Here is a 22,364-nt window from a genome sequence, read left to right on the forward strand (position 1 = left end):
GCTAACAGCTGTCCTGAGTTAGTTTACCGTAAAATGTTAAATTTGCCAGCGATAGTAGGTTGCCTTATTCCAGCAAGAATTCCTGACACTACAAAAATATACATTTCCAATGTATTGTTACTGTACTACAGAATTGTGTCAACTGTGTGAATTTAGAACATCTTGGAAACTCTTTCTCTTTCTTACCTGCCACTACAAAAGTAGACGAATCTACAGTACTTACACTTTAGGTTTGAAACATCCTGAGTTACATGTATATAAATAGAAAATATTAAGTAAAATGCTTTTGATAAATACAAGTCTTATCTTATTGTATAATGCTGACACTTAGTTGCACATCTTATATAAATTGTTAAACTTTTGTCACAAATGGCAAGTCCTGGGATAAAATTTGTCCTGATGTATTCAGAAAGTACATGAAAAATTAATCATCATTCAGTAAATAAAACTGAGTTGATGGCAAGATATTTATCAATAATAATTCCCTGACATATTGATAATATATATTCACAGCATAATGCTGTTTTCATGGCACTGTAGCATGTCTAATATCATTTGATATTTACACAAACAATGATGTGACAGCCATACTGCATCATCTCGGATACTGACTTAATTTAATGTTAAATATGATTCTGTGGAGAATGATTTGTACAACATTTTCTTTTAAAACCACAGATTTACAACTTGTTACAATTTTTTTTCCTAATTCTGATATACATAACATTATTAACAAATGCATATTAGTATTACAGCCAAACCTGGCACAGGCAACCACTTCCAGTTACATAAGCCAGCCATTATAACAGTCCTTCCATTTTAACCATAGCTAACCCAAGGAGGTTGAATGGTTAACCCCCACCAGTGCCTTCAGCAACCACCTGTTCTCAGCAGCCATTTTTCCCTGCGTGGTTCCTGACTCCATTTACTTTGACCTCTATATAAACCAAGGACGTTATATAAGATTTACTTCTGTATCCAACACACAAAAGTCTTTCTAGCATAATTTTGTTTTTTACTTTCAAGCAAATGTTGCTCATATAAGTGTTCAAGTATTTTTTACTGCATATTGTGAAGAATCTCATTAAGTTTTCAAAATACATATACTGGCATATATATATAATATACATAAACATAATATATATAAGTTTAACGTTACTCTCAGCTCCATAATTTTAAAAATCAAAGTACTGATACGGCAACTACCCTTTCATGCTACCATCTCTGTCACTACTATGATTAAAAATGAGATTTTATTCTATCTTTGACCTGTGACCTTTACTTGTCTTGTGATTGGTCAGTGTTGAACTCTTTAGCAGCACCTTTGACCTCCTGGAATGTCTCCTGTGATTGGTCAGTGTTGAACTCTTTAGCAGCACCTTTGACCTCCTGGAATGACTCCTGTGACCTTTCCTTGTCCTGTGATTGGTCGGTGTTGAACTCTTTAGCAGCACCTCTGACCTCCTGGAATGTCTCCTTGCTGGGAATGATGAGCTCGATGTTGTAGCGGAGTTTCTTACTGGTCATCCAACTGTACGAGTTGTCAAACTTCACCACATCTGGGGATCAGATGAAACATTAAGTTTAGAATTAAAATGAAAATAAAGTATTAAAATATTAAAATGCAAGAAGTAAGACTGGAAGCATGATATTTTACTGTTTTTAGATACCATCAAAAGTGTATTGACTTGGTGTAAAAATCCATTCAATTCCTTCCCAGAGGTAATAGAAAAGTGGGTATTTTGGTGTCATAAACACCTAAAGTTGTGAAAGCATAATTATACACAAGGAAGTTACTGGCCCTTGAACACTGCTTTTGATTACTGTTATATCCCCACAGATACAAAATCATGATATAGAATGCAAAAAAAGGCCATTAAACTCACATAAGCCTGCTTCTGTGCACAGCACTTCCCCCTCTGCTAACACCTTATGACTGTTGTGTTTTTCAGAAGGCACCACTTCCTTTAGCCCCTCACCCTGCTTCCCACTGTTCTTGGTCCTCTTCCTCATGTACACACCAAACTTGATATCATGGTGGTCGGACTTGAACTGCCACCTGTGTAGAATAGTGTACAATAAATGGTGAAGTAGTCATCCTCAACCAGGGTTGTAGCCAGGAAGAAATCATTTTCCGTCCCCTCGATTTTGAATGGCTTTGGTGCAGCGTTCCTAGGAGGGTCCGGGTATGCTTCCAAGGAAAATTTTGAAATCTACACCGTCTGAAACACCATTCCTGCATTTTGAGGGTTAAATTTTGCTCACAGAGGACGGAATGGGCAACATTTTTTTGCCGTCCCCAGCTGCAAAATTCCGTCAAAGGACGGAAGGACGGGTGCTGGCTACAACCCTGTCCTCAACTGAGGTGAAGCATGATGTGTTTTTATGTAACTACTTCAAAGGAAAACAAAAACTTGTTCACAACTTTTGGGGCTACCTGATGGATGGATTCATGTTGTTATAATAGTAAATGCTGTTAAAGGTGCATTAATATACCTTATAATACAGTTGGGCACTAAGACATCGTACTCCAGGGTAAGGCAGGAACCGCTCTGTACAGTAACTGTCGTCAGGTTCCCAGTCACAGATGTCTCATCAGATGTAGAATAGTAGGACTTTGGGATGGAGCCTCCAAAGCATATCTGAAAAGTTTAGGAATGTTACATGCTCTCAGATCTATTAACGTTATGATTGCACTACTGTGAAAAATTGGACTTACCCAAGTTTCACAGAGTCAGAATTTTTTGCATAAAGGAATAAAACATCTACATCATTTACAACCATCCCTTAACAGAGACGGTTCATTACACAGACTTTCTGCAACATATCCGAACACTGTTATCCGAATCACAGTTTCTATCTGCATAACATGACATTACAGGTGCAGTGGAATTCTCATTCCTTGACAAAAAATGGAGTTATAAAGTATCAAATTTGGGTAAGTCCAATTTTTGTATTGGAAATTACAATAACTGATCAACTATAGTAACGGTTCAAACTACACAATCTCTGCAATCTTGGTAAAGACAGTGTTTTAATCTTTTCACCATCGATACTGAGAACAATGGATTATACAAACATGACAACCCAAGAAGGTTGACCTTCAACCTATCTACAGTACTCTAAAAAAGAGTAGTAAGTGTATGCTGCTGACCTTTGACCTACACTTGGGGTCCCCATCAGCATCTGTCGCTGTCCCGCCCCAGTATGCAGGCAGGTAGTGAGCATCGATCTTCTGCAGTAACAACTCCTTCCAGTCATCTGGGGAAGGGAAGGCAAGAAGGTTTATCATGTTAGTTTTTGTAGAGGTAAAAACATACTGTTAATTCATTCGTAATTGCAGAAGATTAATTTTTTCAAAGTGCTTTAAGTTCACAGTTAAAACAGTTCTGTCGTATAAAATAGTTACATAAGCCAATTGAGCTACAAGGCCATCCCTCCTAGTACTAACATTCAAAGTATTATATATAAAACTTACTTCCACAGACATAGAGCTTGCTCTTTGTGTCTTCACTCAGGAAGGGCCTCACCAGAGAGTACAGGACAGGGAACAGCCTTGGTGCTGAAACATGGGTGGTAATAAACATGTAAAAAGGTACTGTTACAGTATGATTACAGCCAGATGATTGCACACTGGATAACTGCACACTTCTATTAATTGCACGGAATCCCAAAATCCCAAAACAGTGCGGTCCAGCTGGATAACTTCGCATTGTTGCACTACCTGGATGATTGCATGAAATACCCTAGAAAATGGGTGCACTTGAACGGCTTCTACTGTATAGGAAGTGATGGACAGGCACTACAAAGCATTCTGACAATTAGAAAGTGGGAAAATGCATCCTCATGACCTTTTTTGCAAAAAGATAAAAGTTGAGCATTTAAAAGACAGGTAAACAAGACAAATAAGGTATTTCACAGCAGAAACTAAAATTCAGTTCTCACCTCGAATTATCATAGCAGCCTTCAGAGTTTCAGGATAATTTGCCTCAAAAATCTTCAATATCTAACAAAGTAAACAGAACACAGAGGGATGTCAATGTTAGTGCAACAACACACTATACCATGGAGAGAATATTGGACGATTTTGTGAAATAAAAGCTATATGTGAAGAGGGCTGGGTAGCAGCACATATATATACAAGTACAGATAGAGAAGCTCATTGAACTGGAAAATCTCATTGTACCAGTCACACACACACACAAAATTAACACTTACTGCTAGAAGTGATTTTTGGACCAGGACTATGATACCAATAATGCTACCTTTCAGTAAAATCAGGTCCACACCTAGATCCTACATGTGCCTTGTTTCTTTTTATTTCAATACCTGGCCACTACTGGCTAGAACTAATTCCCTGGACATGAATTTGTCAAACCTTCATAGGTGTACTACGTACCTGGATATGATAATAAGTAAAGAGAAAAGATACCCCAAAGGTGTAAAATAGATTGGAGAAGTTGCCTATGCGATACAGAATAAAGTGCATTGTATGATATACTGATGCCTACCTGTATGTCAATATCAATAGCTGGAAAACAACAAAAAGCAAATAAATTAAATGATACAGAGTAGTACTCAGAATAGAAAGAACACTAACAATACATGTAAACAAAATTGAAGAGGGCTGATATGTGTCTGAAATAAAGACAGATTTTACAGAGCATTGAGAAGATTACATGTTAAGAACACTGTCCAAGTATGGCCTAACTACTGGTGACCTTGTACTTGTCTATATTGGTTTTGTGCGCCCGGTATTGGAATACGCATGCCAAGTGTGGCATCCAGGATTGACTGTTGCTGAATGTAAGTCAATTGAAAGAGTGCAGAAGAGAGCTTGTAGGATAATCCTCGGACAGAACTATACCTGCTACAGCTCGGCACTGACTGAACTCTCCCTCACATCGCTGTCTCAGAGACGTCATGACCTATGCAGTTCTTATGCTCGTTCACTGTATAGATCCCCGACCTACAGGGACTGGTTCCCTCCCTGTCGTAAGGAGATTACTGGTAGAAATACACGTTCAGCCAACAAACTGCAGGTCCCCAGAGCCAACACCTCTCGTTTAAGGAAAAGTCCAATATACTATATGGTCTCACTACTCAATGACGACATTGTATGAACTATGTGTTTCTACCTTCCCAGTTTGTAAATAAGTCTGCGTAATGATGTGATTATTGATGTACATATGTATATAGTTGGAACAGTTTTTAAGCCATTTTTAACTGTTAACAAGCCCACCAATTCAGCCCTTGGGCTGCTATCAGAAGCTTGTACGTTTTTATTGTTTTGAACGAATAAACCTGTCATTCATTCATTCATTCATTCATTCATTCATTAACACAATGTGACAACAATTCCAGGATTGGTGTGTTCAAAAATTTGTATTTTCCCAGAACTATCATACTATAGAGTGGAATTTGTTATCACCAAGCATAGTAGGGGTATGTTTGCTGGGTAGTTTTCAAGACCACTTGAAGATAGATGTGTAAAAGTTAGGTGTGACGGGTCGTTCAGTGTAATTTGTAACCAGCTGCTGCCACACGCTGGTGTGTTACGCCGAAGGGTGGTAATTATACCGGCTATATAGATACAGATACAGAAGCTGGTGTGTTATGCCGAAGGGTGGTTATACCAGCTATATAGATACAGATACAGAATTCCAAATTTCTAAGCTACTAGGCAGGAAAGATACTGTCAGTGCTTACCTTGTTTGGACATGTGTCTCATACCAAACTGGTCCAAGTCTATCACCAGTGTGAGACCCTCCACTGGGCGACCCAGCTGCAGAGACAAACACAATGGAAAAAAATCAGTGTTTGTTTGTTTTGAACCTTTGTTGTTGTTTTCATTTGTGTTAGCAGTGGAAAATTGAAATTGTTTAATATGCTTTAAAACTATGGAAAACTGACAACAGTAACAGTCACTGTGGAAAAATTAGTAACAGCCTCTATAAAAACTGTTCACAGACCTTCTCAGATTGAGCCCTGAACTCTTCCCAGATCTCCTCCAGAATCAGCAGCTTGAACTTGATGATGTCAGAGCACTGCACAGACTGAAGCATGCCCTTGACGTCCAACAGACCAAAAGGATCATAGAACACAGGACAGCCTTCCTTGTCCCAGGAGAACAGGCCTCCAGTAAAGTACTTAGACAGCACCTGGCAACAGAGTAGAGCATACAAACCGTATTTATCTTCTTATTGTATTGTTTTATGAGAAACGAAAGGCTCAAATTCAAATCACAGTCAGGGCAGAAACATCTCTTTATCAGGCTCTGTGAGTCAGGCTTTTTTGGGCTTATGGTGTACTTTTTTTACTCATACAACCTAGAACAAACAAAGGTTGAGAATTAAGAGGTTGTGTTAAATGAGGTCTTAAATTTTGGCTTACAAATTATATTCATCTTATTCTGGTATTGTTGTGTGGAGAAAGAAAGGCCCAAATCACACTAAGGGAACAAACATAACCTCCTGAACAGACTCTATGAGTCAGGCTTTTTTTCTAGCTTATAGTATTTTTTTTCTACTCACATAGCCTTGCACAATCAAAGCTTGAATTAAGAGCTTGTGTTAAATGATATACTTGAATTGGCTCAAAATTTATTTGAAAGCATGTTGGCCCACTTTTAAAAGAGCAGTCATACCTCTGGCACTTTAAACTCCTTCTTCAAGTTGTCAACATTCAGTTTTTTCCTGAACTCCTGATTCTGAAAACAAGATGTAAACAATAATGATAGTAACATGTGAAAAGTCTCATTTATTGACATGCACTTTGACAGGTGGGTGGCTCATCTCCACTGCACCAGTGCACTCCCACGGGATTATCTCTTTGACACTATCCCAGACAGATTAAACATTGAATATACTCAATGTACATACAGATAAGACACTTTACACCTTATGTTCCCAGCAAGAATACACTTGATGCAATATGAGATAACGTTCATCATAAATAACTAACAAAAATAAGAACTTACTAGTCGCAGCATTTCTTCTGCCTTGGCAAGATTGAAACTCCTGGCTGAAAGACAAAAGATGTAACATCTATTATCATAATACCGGTACGTTTACGACGATTTCTCTAGCCATACTGATTTGACAAATTGTCAACGCATCATTTTCTCCAGTTACATGTTGCTGTTATAGGTTACCCTTGCCACTTCTTCTGTGTAACTTTTCTGCCACTCTTGTCCTGCTAAAAGCGTAATATTGTAATTGTAACACGCCGCGGAATTACACGGCGAACGGGCGCGTGGTTGGGAGGGGGTAACAAATACCGGTAGGAAGAAACACGGCACAATTAACTGCCGCTATGTACATTTATACATCCTCTGATGTTCCTTCCTTTTCTGTCAGTAAATGCATAAAACATAAACCTGCATGAGCATACAAAATGTCATGAAAAAACGGACGTAAACTGTCAAGAATTTTCATTTAACTTCTGTCCGTCACAACCGCTATGACGTAACACTTCACTGCTAGCGTAGATATAAAAATGGCGGGAAAATGGCTGCGTACGTTCAATTTTGCCCATTCAGTCGTAGATCCGGGCTATTATGCAACGGTTCTTCACACTTTTACATGAGTTGTAGGTCACCAACAGAAATTCAAGATTGTTGTTGAATCATGTTCGTCTTGTGCCGTGAGCATGTGTTACGAATGAATTATGATCTATAAATTTGGCAATGAATGTGACAGTGTGTTCGTCCCACGACGAGCTGCCTACCCCGAAAAAGATACTGAAAACTTTTGGCCTTGTTGTCTTCGAATGCATTGTTATCGATGCTTTGTAAATGATGTATTGGACACCTAGATGTCTGAAGTGTGCACAGCTCAGAAAGAACTATTGTTGCATCTTTAAGTTCCAGTATTTTTAATCTACCGGTATAAGTCTTATGGCTGGTATTATGCCAATGCATGTTACCACAACATTACGTACAGAAATAACAGTTAGCAAGCTTAGTGTAACATTATACATTTTAAGTTAATCAAGATAGGAATTGACAAATCTCTGAAGGGAATGATTTTTATGATGTCTTTGTCAATAAAAGTTTGATAATTAACGTTACCTCGGAGCCATTTTAGGAGGAAGATGTCATCCATATGTGGCTGTAGAACATCTTTGATGTTGATCCTGAACTGAGAGGAAAAGACAAATTACACAGCTTTTACAAAAGAATTAAATCAATAATTGTTGACTCTACTGACAAATAATAATTGCTTCCAACTGGGACATGTTCAGAACCTAAGGCCAAAACAAGATGATACTCATATAAACTGGATATAAACATTAATAAGTACTTTGTACACAACCAATGTTTTTGGTGACCATCTGAGACCTTCCTCAGGGCAGTGCTAACTGGGGCTCTATTAGGACATAAAGTCAGGGGTTGTAGGCGCCACAAGACCTTCTTGTGGGGGTATGGATCACAGGATTCTGCCCCAAAATATGGCCTAAATAATGGCCAGCAGAGTCAGTCCACATTAGTCCCTTAATGGCTATGTGGCAATTCTGTGTGTCTTGGTTCTGTACAAAGAACTCTGTCCAGTGATTTACCAACCTCATGAAACTACATTTATTTACAGACTCTCAGGCCTATATTTAATAACCAGCGGCTTGTTTTGAGTAAATTTCAGCTGGTACAAAATGTAGGTCATGCGGAACCCTTCTGTCCTTAACACTAGGATGGCATTACTACCTGATGGAATGGCCTTGAACCTATGTGAATTACCTTCAGAAATAGACTACACAAACATACGGGATACCACCAAGCAAATTACAACTTCAAGGCTCTGGATTGTCTCAAGCCAACAACTGTCAAGATAACAGCTCAGTGATCGTAAGAGCGACCTAAACTGGCCCAGAGATCTTCCTACCTGGCTGTTATCTACAGTACTCTACTACAATTAGTAGTCTTATCCATGATCTGATCTGATGAGTTTAATATGACATCGCGATCTATTGATCTCACCTTGTCCAAGGCCTCCTGTTGTTGAGGGCTGAGATTTCCAACACGTCCGCTCATCTTGTTTCCTATCCTGCTACTTGACTTCGTCTTAGCCTGAGAACTCGTCTCAGTCTAAAACAGCCCACTCTTCTGTTGTCTATAGCCCTAAGATTCGTGGGAGTTGCTTGACATCACGTTTGAATCGCATACGTATCACCCATAATTGACTACATTGATAGCTATTACGGCATCATTGATCTAGAGATAGCAATAGATACGTGTATCCATGGTGACACGCCTACTTCCGTGTTTCATAAGACTCGCAGTTGACGTTTTGCGGCAAAAATATGTCGTGAAAGCGGGGAGTCCAAATATCTTAATACATCGCAGTTAGATTTGTAAATTAGGCTTGCCAAACGTTATTGTCTTTTACATATATTGTTAAGTTATCCTTTTATCATCTGATTTAACAGAATTGATGGAGTTTTCTGCGGGAAAACCAGAAATCGTGATATTACGCCATGGCCGCACAACGTCACATTTCCCTTTATTCTTTGCGACACAACAATGGCAGCGCCCATGTGAAGATTCCGGACCGGTGCGGATATTTTGTGGTTTGTTGACTATTACTCTGTGATAAATGTTCTGAATTGGTGGTATGATATGCAGACCGGCTTGATGCATTAGGTGAGTAAATATGATGATGGTTTAGAAGATGAAATGCTCGCTACACGCATGAAGTTGGGTAGAGTACGTAGATCGAGTTCTTGCAGGAGTCTCGCTCCAGATATATGTTTTTGTGGAAAATATTAAGTTATATGAAGGAGTGATGTTATTGACAGTCCTTGATCTTGTCATGGTGAAATCGCGTGGTGCAATCGGCAGCGCGATGGGCTCAGGCCCAAGAGTTCCAGAGTTCAAATCCTGCCATGCCATGCCACCGATCTTGTGCCCTTTATAGGAAAGGCGCTTTACACGACTTTCCTCACTAAACTAAGGTTCGCTCCCAGGTTTGGAGGTTTAACATCATGACATCAATACAGAAGACATCAACAACTTCATTGTAATGCCTTTCCTTCCATTCCATTCAGAAACACACACAACAGTCTACACCATGTTACAAAGGAGATGTGTGAGGTTTGGGAGTACAGTCTCCACCAGGGTCCTGTCTCATCACCACACCGGCCATGACAGGAGACGCTGTCACACCGGCAGGTATGATGTCATCGTTGTCGGAGGAGGGCATGCTGGGACAGAAGCGGCAGCGGCTGCGGCCAGGATGGGGGCCAACACTCTCCTGGTCACGCACAAACTGGACACTATAGGTGAGTGTTACCTGTATCTGTATCTATATCTATATAGCCAGTATAAGCTATATAGCCAGTATAAGCTATATAGCCAGTGTAACACACCAGCTTCGCAGGCAAGTAGCGTGGCATCAGCTGGTTATATTACAGTGAATGATCCGTCACACCCAGGGCTCTAGCCAGCGTCCGTTTTTTTTGTCAATTGACGGAAATTTGCTGCGTCTGACGGAAAAATTTTAAAACCAATCCGTCAACCTTGACGGACAAAAATCCTTGGCGGAAGCTACAGGCAGCTTGGGGACACCGTCCACGGCGGTAAAAGCCACACACTATTTGTTTTGCTATTGTTATGATTGTTAACAATGTGTGTCGGTTCCCTTTTGCGTACGATAATCTCATTAAAACCCGTTTTTCAAGGTCTCAATGGCAACATTTACTACTTTGTAGTGTCATAGGGAAAATGAGTTTTCGCGGTTTTCACGACGATTGGAATTGGCTGACGGAAATAAATTTTGAGCTGGCTAGAGCCCTGGTCACACCTAACTTTTGCACATCTATCTGCAAGAGTTCTTTAAAACTATCTTTAAAACTATCCAGCGAAGATGCCCATGCTGTGCTTGGTGATAACTCTACTCTACAATAGTTCTGGGAAAGTACAAATTTTTGAACAAATCAACCCTAGTGGGAATTTATTTATTTTGGCTTAAGATAGATGGGTGGACCTACCTTTTTTTAACTTTACCTTTTTTTCCTTTTTCTTCAGGTGAGATGTCTTGTAACCCATCATTTGGAGGTGTGGGGAAGGGTCACCTGATGAAGGAGATTGATGCACTGGATGGAGTCTGTGCCAGGATTTGTGGTGAGTTATGATTAAAATGCATATATGATATAATATAATTTGGCAAGAATACAAAGAAGTTCCGTCTTCTTATGACATGATAGTATTTTGCTAGTTGTCTTTTTTTGTTTTAACCAAATGGATTTCTCTTTTTTTTTGACAGACAAATCAGGGATTCAATATAAAGTTCTGAACACAAGAAAAGGTCCTGCAGTGTGGGTAAGTTATATATTAATATGTATCGCTATGTGTACTTAATACTACAATAATAGTCATCTTTTCAAGGTTGTGCAATGTATATGTATAGATGTATCATGAATGAATGAATGAATGAATGAATGAATGAATGAATGAATGGTTTTATTCGATCAATGTGATCCATGAAAAAGTATATGGCAGCCACAGGCTGAATTGCATACTTTTACAATTAAAATCATTGGCTTAGGCAGATACAGCTCGAAAATACAGCGGAATTATAACTCGAAGTTTGCATTTTTAAAATCGACAATAGACGCTATCTTAAAACAGATAGGTTCGACGTTAAACAGATGATGTATTTTTGACATGCACAATGCGTGGCTACAAATAGCTATTTACATCAGGTAACATGTTCAATATATGGCTAGAGTCCATTCAGCAGGTTGGTCATGTAAGGGATAGGACTGTTCTTGTATCGGCTTGTCCTTGTCTTAACTGTGGATAGGAGATGTTTGCTTCTAGTGTTCCTGTTGCTGATGTTACCCCGTGTAGGTGGGAACCAGTTCCTGAATGTGTCTGACTCAATCAGACGCCTTGCAAAGCTGCGGCACAGTTCACGACGCCTGGCCTCTAGTGTGGGTAGCTCCAGTCTGCTGCACGCTTCCGTGTAAGTTGTGTACGCAGGGCCAAGGATTATGCGGCACGCTCTTCTCTGCACAGTCTCAATCCTGGCTCGTTGTGATGTTGTCAAACCTGCATGCCACGTGGGGGCGGCGTATTCACATGCTGGTCGCACAAGGGTCTTGTAGCACATAAGCAGTTCTTCTGAAGGGAGGTCGAAACTTCGCAGTTGTCTGAGTAGGTACAGTTTTTGGTTTCCCTTTTTTACTACGTGGTTCACATGTAGATCCCACCCGAGGTCCGCCTGGAACTGCAAGCCGAGTAGTTTCAAAGTTTTGACTTCTAACAGTGGTTCGCCGGCTATGGAGAACTGTGGTCTTGGGACAGTGACTTTAGAGAAAGACACATGCATCACCTTGCACTTTTTTGGGTGAAGCTTCATTTGCCGGTTGGTGGTCCAAGTGGTGAGGTGGTCTAGGTCGGCTTGTAATGTAGACGTAGCATCATCACTTGCAATTGTTTTGTGCTTTGGTCATTGAACTTTTTTTAAAACTGTCTTCAAATATACTGACAGTATATTTTTCATGGATATTGAATAGATGCTGATTTGGTGTACGGCATTATAGGGATATTGTAATTATAACTTATATAAGCATTATGAATTATAGGATAAATGTGGGGAAATACCAGTAGACTAGTCAGTGTCCTTATTACTTATTATGGCCTTTACTTGAGAGTCAGCCTTTGGCTTGGTCAAGGGAATATCCTTCCACAAACTAAGTTTGAACTCGCGATATACTTCTTTCCCAGCATACTACTAGTACTCCCAAACCAATATCCTGTGCATGTATTTTCCTGCAGGGCCCCCGGGCACAGATTGACCGTTCCCTGTACAAGAAGCACCTCCAGGATGAGCTGTTCAGCGACACCCCTAACCTGACTTTCCTGGCCAGGCCTGTGGAGGACCTGATCCTGACACCCAACAGCCAGCCTGACTCGGATGTGTGTAAACAACTGGTGCGGGGGGTCAGGCTGGGTACGTCTTGTAGTTTGTTTTATTTGTTTATTTTGTTCATAAAAAAACAATAACAACTAGAGTTCGGGGACCTCATACCTCCATGAAATATTTATTGCTTTTTTGTGGATGGTATGTATGTTTATAGTCGGTTGTATTTGAGAGTAATGGTTATAAATGTTATGGGAAAGTAGTGGTGTATTTATTTAATGACACAGAGGATGTCCATCTGATTAGTAATTATTAAAATGTGACACTTAATTGTGTAATGTGCGTTTAAGAGGTCGACGTGGTGTTCCTTAAGCTTGATGTTTGGCATTTAAACTGTCTAAGGTTGTCAGCATTATTGAGGTTCGACTATGTGCCTCAGAGCGGTGTGGTGGGAGGAAGTTGGGAAACTCAGAAAGAAGAAGGGATGTGGCCAACTTTAGTCAGATGGTGATTTGATTTTCCACCAATATGTCATAACATCAGCTGTTCACACGGTACAAAAATGAGATGCACACTTTCCTCTGATAGCCCTACATCAACTGTAAGATGAATACTTGGCGCCAACCCCGTCTGCTAAAAAACAGGTACCATTGGCTACGAAAGAGACAACTAACAACTGTCCCTTATCGTAACGAAATCAGAACATCTGTATCGCCCATAAAACTTCTGACACCCAACCCATCTAAGATGAGAGGACCTAATGGCATTTTAATCACCATGTCACTCAAATCAGCAGTACAGTATGTGAGACATCCATACCTGTTAAGCATTACCGTTAAATGTACCTCAACTTCTTACAATTATACTTACGCTTCACATCTCCATGATATCCTAAGCAGACATAAATAAAACTAATTATCATATTCAAAAAACTTGGGGTTCCCCAAACAGCTGTCATACAAATCACCTCACTATCTGCTTGGAGCTAAGCCCATTAACAAACACTTAAAGCATGATGCCTGTTCCAATATATCGCAGATATAGGGGGGATTTCTGATATTATTACATCGATTATAACGACAGATACGGCGCCCAAAATCACATCGATTCGAGCTTTCATCACAGCCCACCAACACAACAAGTATGAAACCAATCCATCCAGTCGTTCTTGAGTAATCTTGTACACAGACAGAGACACATAACAGAAAATATAACCTCCATGACATTTCATGGAGGTAACTACTGTGCCAACTGTTACAAATATTTCAAACAGTCCTAAGCAGACATAAATAAAACTACTGGGGGTTCCCCAAACAGCTGTCACCTCACTATCTGCTTGCAGCTAAGCCCATTAACAAACACATACAGCACGATGCCTGTACCAATATATCTCAAATATAGGGGTGATTTCTGATATTATTACATCGATTATAACGACAGATACGGCCCCCAAGATCTCATCGATTCGAGATTTCATCACACCCCACCAACACAACAAGTATGAAACCAATCCATCCAGCCGTTCTTGAGTAATCATCTACACAGACAGAGACACATAACAGAAAATATAACCTCCATTCCATGACATTTCATGGAGGTAATGAAGTACAGAAATGTAACTAAAAGTGCCAGAGGAGGGGAGAAGCCTTCATGGCTTGTACAAAGCCTTCCTCCACGTAACTGTACTAATATTAATAAGTTATAAGTTATAAATTTATTAAGTTATAATTAACTATAATTACTATTGTAAGTTGCAGATTTATACAATGTCAGTAATGATACAACATACTGTAAATGCCTTTAAGTTCGCGGGGATTTAATTTCGCGGTAGCGAGAAAAATGACTTTTCGCGGTGGATTTAAGTTCGCGGTAACACCATATACTGCAGTCCAATACCATAATAGAAAAATGTTCGCGGTGGATTTAAGTTCGCGATGAAGTGGTCACCGCAATAACCGCGAACATTAATCCACCGCGAACATTTCTGCATTTACAGTACTTGTATCCACTGCCTTTTCCCTGGCCTTGCTCTTCCTGTCCATGGTACTGAAAATGTGGTTTTATTGACATCTGTCTCTCTCCTTGGTGCTGAATGACTCTCTTGTCTATTTACCCAATATCTTGCATAGCTTTTTATTGGGGATATGAATGTATGAGAGCTTGCTTTGCCTAAGTCATAGCTTTTATCAATTTAGCTTATATTGTAGCGATAAAACTTATTATGGACCCAATTACATATTAAGATGATGTAGATGTATCTTCTCCAAATGATACAATATAGATTTATCAAATTATTATTCATTCATGCATTCTTTCTTTTCCTTGTTTTACTGGTTAGTTTTGACTTTTGGACATCTGAGTGTATGATTGTTTTCACTCCTCCAATATCACTCGTGCGCCATGACAAACCATGTCAGGTTGTGTTCTTCTCTACAGATGATGGGCAATGTATCCATGGTGACACCGTTGTCCTGACAACAGGTACCTTCCTGAGGGGACAGATCAACATCGGCCTGGAGACCAGACCAGCAGGCAGGGTGGGCGACGCTCCGGCCATCGGGCTGGCCAGATCACTGGAGGACGCAGGCTTCACTGTGGGCAGGCTCAAGACAGGTGGGGGCCTGGCTTACTAGTTACTTTTGCCAAGAAGGCTATATTTACCTAGTACATGAAAAATGGAGGTATGGTCTTTGATATGGCTGTGTGTCTGTCTGTCTTTGTGTGTCTGTCTGATTGTATTTGTGGATGTTTGTGGTCAGCATAACTCAAGAACCTCTGGACGTATTACAATGATATTTGGTATGTGGGTAGGGGTTGGGAAGACGAAAGTCAAGGTCGATTTTGGGCCCCCTTGTAATCTTGGTACTGCAGCAGAAATTCCGTGTTTTTTATCTTTTGACCTGAATGTGCTATGGTCTACTGCCCCTACAACCCCAAAAGGCTATCGGACTACCTTAATCTTTACCTTTGTATTGAGCCATATTTGTAATAATGTGATACAGTTTGGATTGATTCGAGAACACTGACACTTACTTATTTTTTCCACACTATCACAGTAAAGTTACGAAATACTGGTACACAGAGATATCCATTCGATGAACTCATAGCCTATTGTCTAGTTAAACACATGTGACATATGACACACAGTTTGCTTCTTTCTTCTTCGATCTTTTTTCTTTCATCTAGTCATGGATTTTTTGTGGTTTCCAACATGGTAAGTTTGTCTTTACCTTAACTTCACAGGTACACCACCCAGGGTGGATGGACGTACCATAGACTACACACATCTGTCCCCACAGCCTGGAGACGACCCTCCACAGCCTTTCTCTTTCCTCAATGATGCTGTGTGGATCAAGGTACTGGCTAGATTGGTTATGTTATGCATGATGTGTGCCACTTCCATTCCTACTGCAGTAGACATCTAGTTTTCAGTAAAAAAAGAGTTTAGAAGAATGTCCCATCTGACTGTCTCTCTGCCTGTCAGCTAGCGTGGAATATCTTTATGAAATTGCGTGTTCCAAAGATAATAACATGTTTAGCATATGTATGATGGAACTGATTCAGTTTATCACCTTTAATTGACGTTGTCCAGCCAGAAGACCAGGTGCTCTGTCACCTTACCCACACCAACTCCACTGTGGACAAGATAATCCTGGATAATCTTCACCTGGACAGACATGTACTGGAGGAGACTACAGGACCGAGGTGTGTCTTCAGGGATGTGTTTCTGTCTAGCCACTCTTTGGTGTGACACACCAGCTTCTGTATCTGTACATGTATCTGTATAACTGCCTTTTACTGTAAACACACCAGCTTCTGTATCTATATCTCTTTCTGTTTTGTGGTATATAACAACCATTCAGCATAACACACTAGCTGATATATCCACGTCTCTTTCCGTAGTTAATTAGTATAACTGCCATTCAGCATAACCACCAGCTTCTTTATCTGTATCTCTTTTTGTATAGCCTGTATAACAACCCTTGGGCATAACACCAGCTAATCTGTATCTGTATCTGTATGGCGAGCATAACTGCCCTTTGGCATAAGATGACGGCTTCTGTAGGTATTTTTATTTGTATAGCAGGCATAACTGCTCTAGGGTGTAACATACCAGCTTCCATATCTTTATCTGTATAGTCTGTATAACTGCCTTTTGGCGTACCTAATTTGATAACTAGAGAGCTTTTTCTCTGTTCCAATTGCAGATATTGTCCCTCCATCGAATCCAAGGTCTTGAGATTCCCAAAAAGACCCCACCAAATATGGCTGGAACCTGAAGGTATGATGGAAGTTGGAAGTTAACATTGAGAGTGTCTGATATCAACATCATTTTAAGTAGCTGCAGTTCTTCCACAAATTGCTAGGAGGTGCTACTATCCCATTAAAATAGACCGCCTACATGTGTCACAAGCTTTTTTTTCTTTTTTGCTGTAGCACACCTGCATTGTTAAAAGATACACATTTGTCTCCAATAAGACAATGTTTGTGTATATGTGCCATTTAATTACCTTTGCCAAGAAGGTTGATATATTTTCGGTAGCGTTTGTGTGTGTGTGTGTGTGTGTGTTTCTAGAAGACCACCATAACTCGAGAACGCCTGCATGGATTGTATTGATATTTGGTATGTGGTATTTGATATGTGGGTAGGTTTTGTTTATATTTGTATTGGGAATAACCCATTGTTTAAAATGAGCTTGTGAAGTTATCGCTAGCAGTATCCAGTATTTCTATAGTATATGTAGTGTTATTTATTTCTCTTGGTGATCATACAGTAAGCTTCTCCCCCCTCCACAGGCCTGGACACCCCCGTGGTGTACCCCAATGGTATCTCCTGCACGCTGCCAGCAGAGGTTCAGGTGGACATGGTCAGACAGATCAGGGGGCTGGAGAGGGCAGAGGTCATCCGGCCTGGTAGGACAGACTTTCTCCTTCTCAGTCAATAGACTCCTGGAGAAAATTTTGTCACTGTTGATGAGAATACCAATGCGTGTCCACCAGGGCTGTCTCCAGGACCCGGCCTTCCGTCCTAGGACAGAAATTTGCTTGTTTGGACATGAAATAATTTTACCCCATCCGTCCCAAAAATGACATAAAACTGTTGAAAAGGTACTTTCAAAAGCTTTAAATGACAAATTTAAGCAGGAAAATCAGCAACACGGGCTCCCAAACAGTGAGTGGAACAGAAAAAAATTGCTGCTGTCCACACAAAAATAAGTCTATAGTTCTGTTAAGCCAACAGTGTCCAATGAATGCTGGAAAATGCACAACTTTTTTGGCAGAAACTAAGCTGCAAGTTCCTCATTTGTAAACCTTTCTATTTTTGCGGCGACCTCTAAACTGCAAAGTCATGACAACAAGAAAAATGCATTTCCAGTGTATAACCACCATACGACAGATTTTTTTCAACCACAAACTTAATTTAAAGCACCTTGAAAACCTCCTTTCACCTTCCACTGTAAAAATAAAATCCCCACAAAAATGAATGAATGTACAGTACTTTGGCAATCCCACTCTGCAGGTTATGGTGTAGATTATGACTACATGGACCCTCGGCAGCTGAAGGCATCACTGGAGACCCACAGGATAAAGAACCTGTTCTTCGCCGGGCAGATCAACGGCACCACAGGGTATGAAGAGGCAGCAGCTCAGGTGTGGAACCTTATTTTTTAGCTATTTCCTCCAAACTTTAAAAAAATAACAGCATTGGATAACAAACTTCTTTGTACACAACCAGTGTTTTATACAAGACCAATGTTCCGATGACTGTCACCTTCCTCATGATCAGATTAATGCTCACGCAGAAGGTCACCAAAATGTTGGTCTTGAAAAAAACACTGGTGTGTATTAAGTGACTGACCAACCTGCCGAAACTATTCCCGGGCCCCTGGGTAAAAATGTGATTTACTTCCCCTTTACATTTAATTCCATTCTACAAGTTGCATAAATCAAAATCCCCTCAATGTTACTTTTTTTGTATTGGAAGTCTTACAGCACTAGTTTAGGAAATATAGGCCATGCCAACTGAGCCATGACTTTGATGAAGGCTACTACAATGTGTACAATTCTATTCTTGTCATTTACATTGTTTTGTCTGCATTTTGCAGGGTATCATAGCAGGAATCAATGCAGTGTTGAAAGTACAGAACAGACCAGCCTTCACTGTTAGCAGAACAGAAGGGTACATCGGAGTTCTCATAGACGACCTCACCACACAGGTATTTCTTGGTTTATTTGTTTTTTCTTCGTTCAGACCCTTGCAGTGCCTGTGTGCTCATAGATCAGCAAGTTTCCTTGCTGTTTCTGTAGCAGGGTACATTTTTACAGGGAGAAGTTGCTATCCCTTCTCCTTCAATGTGCTTAAAGCACCTGCTTGAACACGGGACCCCCATGTTTACATCCCTTCCAAAAGATGGATGCAGCCCCAACTGAGATGCCCTACCCAGGATTGAACCAGGGTCCCCCAGTTACTGACTAATTGGAAGGGGAAGTTTTAACAGTTACTAGTAGAAGTTCGCAGTTGAAATAATTCTGTGGCACAGTAGTAATACATTGGAAACACATACTTGCATAGTTTCTTGAATTCATAGAGAGGTCATCACAAAAATAAAACCATTGCAAAGATTTACAGTACAGCAATATTGTACTATGCACTAATCCCGTAAAATGACTAACTTGTATTGAATTGTTTTGCTAGTTCATTCTAGTGATGCTGAATTAAGAAGAGTGATGGATGTCACTCAAAACGTCTGGAACTGTATCTGGATATTGTTTACCTGGATGTCTAACCTTCATAATCGTGAATAAACTTGCATATTCCAGGGTACCAACGAGCCGTACCGAATGTTCACCAGTAGAGCGGAGTTCCGACTGTCCCTGAGACCAGACAATGCTGACGAGAGACTGACAGAGAAGGGACACCAGGCAGGCTGTGTCAGTCACTACAGATATCACAGGTTCATGGACATTAAACACTCGCTGGACAGCAGTCTACAGCTCTTGAAGTAAGTCTCCTGGCTTGACTGGCAAAGATATGGTTAAGATTTCAAATGCTATTTCTGGAAACATAGCTCTTACCAACAAGATTTGACTCATTGACGTAACATAATATTATCATGATCATATGATGCAGTCCTCAGGTCATTTTAACTTGAGAAGGATCAGAATGGAAAGCTTGTTGGTGAGGGATTTACTTGGTGTGATGAAATAGGGTTTAAACTTGAAAATCTTCTCAAAGTTGATTATCCTCATGAATGAAGTTTCATTTGAATAGCTAAAATGTACCGGTAAAGATATATCATATGTTACATTATTACAATTTATCAATTTAGTTCTCAAATACTTGAAAAGAAGTTCACAAAGCCTATAAAAATCAATTTTAAATCATTTAGCACAGAGAGAAAATTAATTTTGGGCCAAATACATGACATTAATTGTGCATTTAACTGATCATTTCCATGTATCATTTTTCTACAGATCCTTCAGTCAGTCATCAACCAAGTGGAAGAGACAACTGAATTATGATCTGTTGAGTGAAACAAAATCAGGGACTCAAAGGTGAACACATTTTAACAAAATACTGTTGCTATATAAGCTCCCCCTTAATAAACCATAGCTTTAATGCTCCATATTTGCCATACTAATATAGGGGTCACAAGTTATACTCTAACTTACAAGTTGTAGCGGGTTAGAGAATAAAAATATGACAGTTTATTACCTAAATCATAAACCCTCTAGCCTCTTGGAACTTTTTAGTTGTTTTTTTTCTTCTTTTTATTCTCCAGATGATCGTGTTAGAAGTCTGTACAAAATTAACAAGAAGAACCCTAGCTGTCATTGCAACACCATACAATTCTTAATGTCCATAAGAACCATTTTTCTTTAAAGAATTATCATTTCCTCATTCTGTCTGTTGCAGTGCCTTTGACTTGTTGAAATACCCAGATATGACCATAGCCCGGTTGGGAGATGTTGTTCCAGAGCTGAGACACCTGGTACCAAACAGACAGCTGTGCAATAGGCTCCAGATAGAAGGTTTGTCAAGAACTGTTCAGCCATGGTTGTGACACATGGTTCTAACTTTGTATCTGTTTGTGACTCTACAAATGGTTGCTTTTTAAAAAAAAAAGCTGTCTAATGATATATGATACAAGTATACAGTTGATAAAGTGAAACAAGGACTGGGTGTTAATAATAAGCCGTGGTTCACATGTGCTTGTGGAAAAGACCTTGGGGAATTCCCCCGGTACAATCAACCTGTAAATACTGTACATGCATCTGTAGTGTCTGTCCTCTCTGTCAGAACCAGTGGATGAGTAGCTCTTCAGTGAGTTGAAATGGATCAGTATTCACTTTCCTTTTTTTTCACTTTCACATTTCTCACTTTCACATTTCTCACTTTCACATTTCTCACTTTCACTTTGTTCACTTTTTTCACTTTTACTTTTTCCCCTCAGCGATGTACTCATGCATGCTGAAAAAGCAGGAGCAGGAGATACAGGAGGTACGGCGGGACGAGGCCATGACCCTTCCTGACAACCTGGACTTTACCCGGTTACGCGTGTCAACCGAGGTCATAGAGAAACTGGCATTGACAAGACCACAGACAGTACGTGTACATAAAATTTCTCATCCCAAATACATAATAGTAGTACGTATATTATGAATGTTCATTTTGCATACATGTAACTCGCTTTAGGTTTAACACTCCACTTTTATATTAGGTAGATGCTGTGTAAGACTGAACTGTAAGTATTGATCCACTCACACTGGATTGCATGGACCCCTTTACATAAAGTGCTCTAGGATTTTTAACATGCTCAAGGTTTGGCCCTACTCAAACATGGGGTCTCTAACTTTGGTCCCATCCAAGAGGATGTCCCTAACTCAGTTTAACCTGAGTTGAGTAAGAAAACTAGTCTAAAGTGCCTTTCTCATTTAGGATACACGTGATCTTAGTTTTTTTTTTGGTTTCCACTAGGGATTTCAACCCTGAACCTTTAGATTGTAAGGATTTATCACTATTGCAATTATACCAGTCCTTCATTTTTATGTAGAACTGTTTTTGCTATACCTAATGCAAGGACAATGAAGTAGGCAATAAATGAACATTAATTTTATTTACGCAATTTTGCAGATTGGAGCTGCCAGCAGAATACCTGGTATCACACCAGCTGCCATGGTTCAACTACTGAGATATGTCAAGAACTTCAACAGACAGAAACGTGGGTCAGAGACCCAAGAACTCAATCCAGCTTGACATAGAAGCAATGACAAGGACCTGTGGAATACGAATAGATGAGGGGGTTGATAGTTAGATATACATGTTTCATACTAATTATGGCCTTTAAGTATGTTTTGTAGCATGCTAATTTTAAATTTATTTATGAGGTGCTATCAGCCAACACTGTCTTTGATTTGGCATGAATCAAACACTTTATATTGTATGGAGTTGATAGGTAAATTTAAGTATTTTTGTACATATGAACAGTATCATATTCTATT

General features: G+C 39.8%; 2 protein-coding genes across 6 annotated transcripts; one reads left to right on the forward strand and one right to left on the reverse strand.

Annotated features, from left to right (window-relative positions):
- Positions 1-150: 150 nt before the first annotated feature.
- LOC118408296 (SEC14-like protein 2) lies at positions 151-9,397 on the reverse strand. 3 transcript variants are annotated; one of them, XM_035808985.1, is made up of 13 exons: positions 8,975-9,397; positions 8,072-8,141; positions 6,980-7,023; positions 6,647-6,709; positions 5,973-6,161; positions 5,710-5,785; positions 4,512-4,531; positions 3,946-4,006; positions 3,479-3,562; positions 3,155-3,261; positions 2,497-2,642; positions 1,980-2,059; positions 151-1,559 (listed from the first exon to the last, which is right to left on the reverse strand). In XM_035808985.1, the coding sequence occupies exons 1-13, from the start codon at positions 9,026-9,028 to the stop codon at positions 1,279-1,281; spliced, it is 1,275 nt and encodes a 424-aa protein (XP_035664878.1). In that variant the 5' UTR covers positions 9,029-9,397; the 3' UTR covers positions 151-1,278. The 3 variants fall into 3 exon arrangements, with proteins under 3 accessions (XP_035664878.1, XP_035664876.1, XP_035664877.1); XM_035808983.1 differs by having other exon boundaries at positions 1,887-2,059; positions 8,975-9,390; XM_035808984.1 differs by having other exon boundaries at positions 1,887-2,059; positions 8,072-8,136; positions 8,975-9,389.
- A 26-nt stretch (positions 9,398-9,423) lies between these two features.
- Positions 9,424-22,339, forward strand: LOC118408291 (protein MTO1 homolog, mitochondrial-like). Of its 3 annotated transcripts, none has more exons than XM_035808977.1 (17): positions 9,424-9,564; positions 10,042-10,275; positions 11,021-11,116; positions 11,259-11,314; positions 12,776-12,950; positions 15,297-15,473; positions 16,104-16,216; positions 16,453-16,565; positions 17,069-17,142; positions 17,658-17,774; positions 18,382-18,512; positions 18,968-19,078; positions 19,683-19,864; positions 20,337-20,417; positions 20,779-20,894; positions 21,317-21,468; positions 21,997-22,339. In XM_035808977.1, the coding sequence occupies exons 1-17, from the start codon at positions 9,429-9,431 to the stop codon at positions 22,117-22,119; spliced, it is 2,187 nt and encodes a 728-aa protein (XP_035664870.1). In that variant the 5' UTR covers positions 9,424-9,428; the 3' UTR covers positions 22,120-22,339. The 3 variants fall into 3 exon arrangements, with proteins under 3 accessions (XP_035664870.1, XP_035664872.1, XP_035664871.1); XM_035808979.1 differs by having other exon boundaries at positions 9,467-9,548; XM_035808978.1 differs by having other exon boundaries at positions 9,483-9,637.
- Positions 22,340-22,364: the final 25 nt, after the last annotated feature.

The sequence above is a fragment of the Branchiostoma floridae genome, unplaced genomic scaffold (genome assembly GCF_000003815.2).
Source record: "Branchiostoma floridae strain S238N-H82 unplaced genomic scaffold, Bfl_VNyyK Sc7u5tJ_1566, whole genome shotgun sequence".
NCBI classification, from domain to species: domain Eukaryota; kingdom Metazoa; phylum Chordata; class Leptocardii; order Amphioxiformes; family Branchiostomatidae; genus Branchiostoma; species Branchiostoma floridae.

Coding starts and splice junctions, on each gene's coding strand:
- LOC118408291 (XM_035808977.1), top strand. CDS start 9,429: ATGGAGTTTTCTGCGGGAAAACCAGAAATCGTGATATTACGCCATGGC. Junction 11,315..12,775: donor GAAAAGGTCCTGCAGTGTGG/GTAAGTTATATA, acceptor ATTTTCCTGCAG/GGCCCCCGGGCACAGATTGA. Junction 16,566..17,068: donor GAGGAGACTACAGGACCGAG/GTGTGTCTTCAG, acceptor TTCCAATTGCAG/ATATTGTCCCTCCATCGAAT.
- LOC118408296 (XM_035808983.1), bottom strand. CDS start 9,028: ATGAGCGGACGTGTTGGAAATCTCAGCCCTCAACAACAGGAGGCCTTG. Junction 2,060..2,496: donor GTGCCCAACTGTATTATAAG/GTATATTAATGC, acceptor TATTCTACACAG/GTGGCAGTTCAAGTCCGACC. Junction 1,560..1,886: donor GTGCACAGAAGCAGGCTTAT/GTGAGTTTAATG, acceptor TCTGATCCCCAG/ATGTGGTGAAGTTTGACAAC.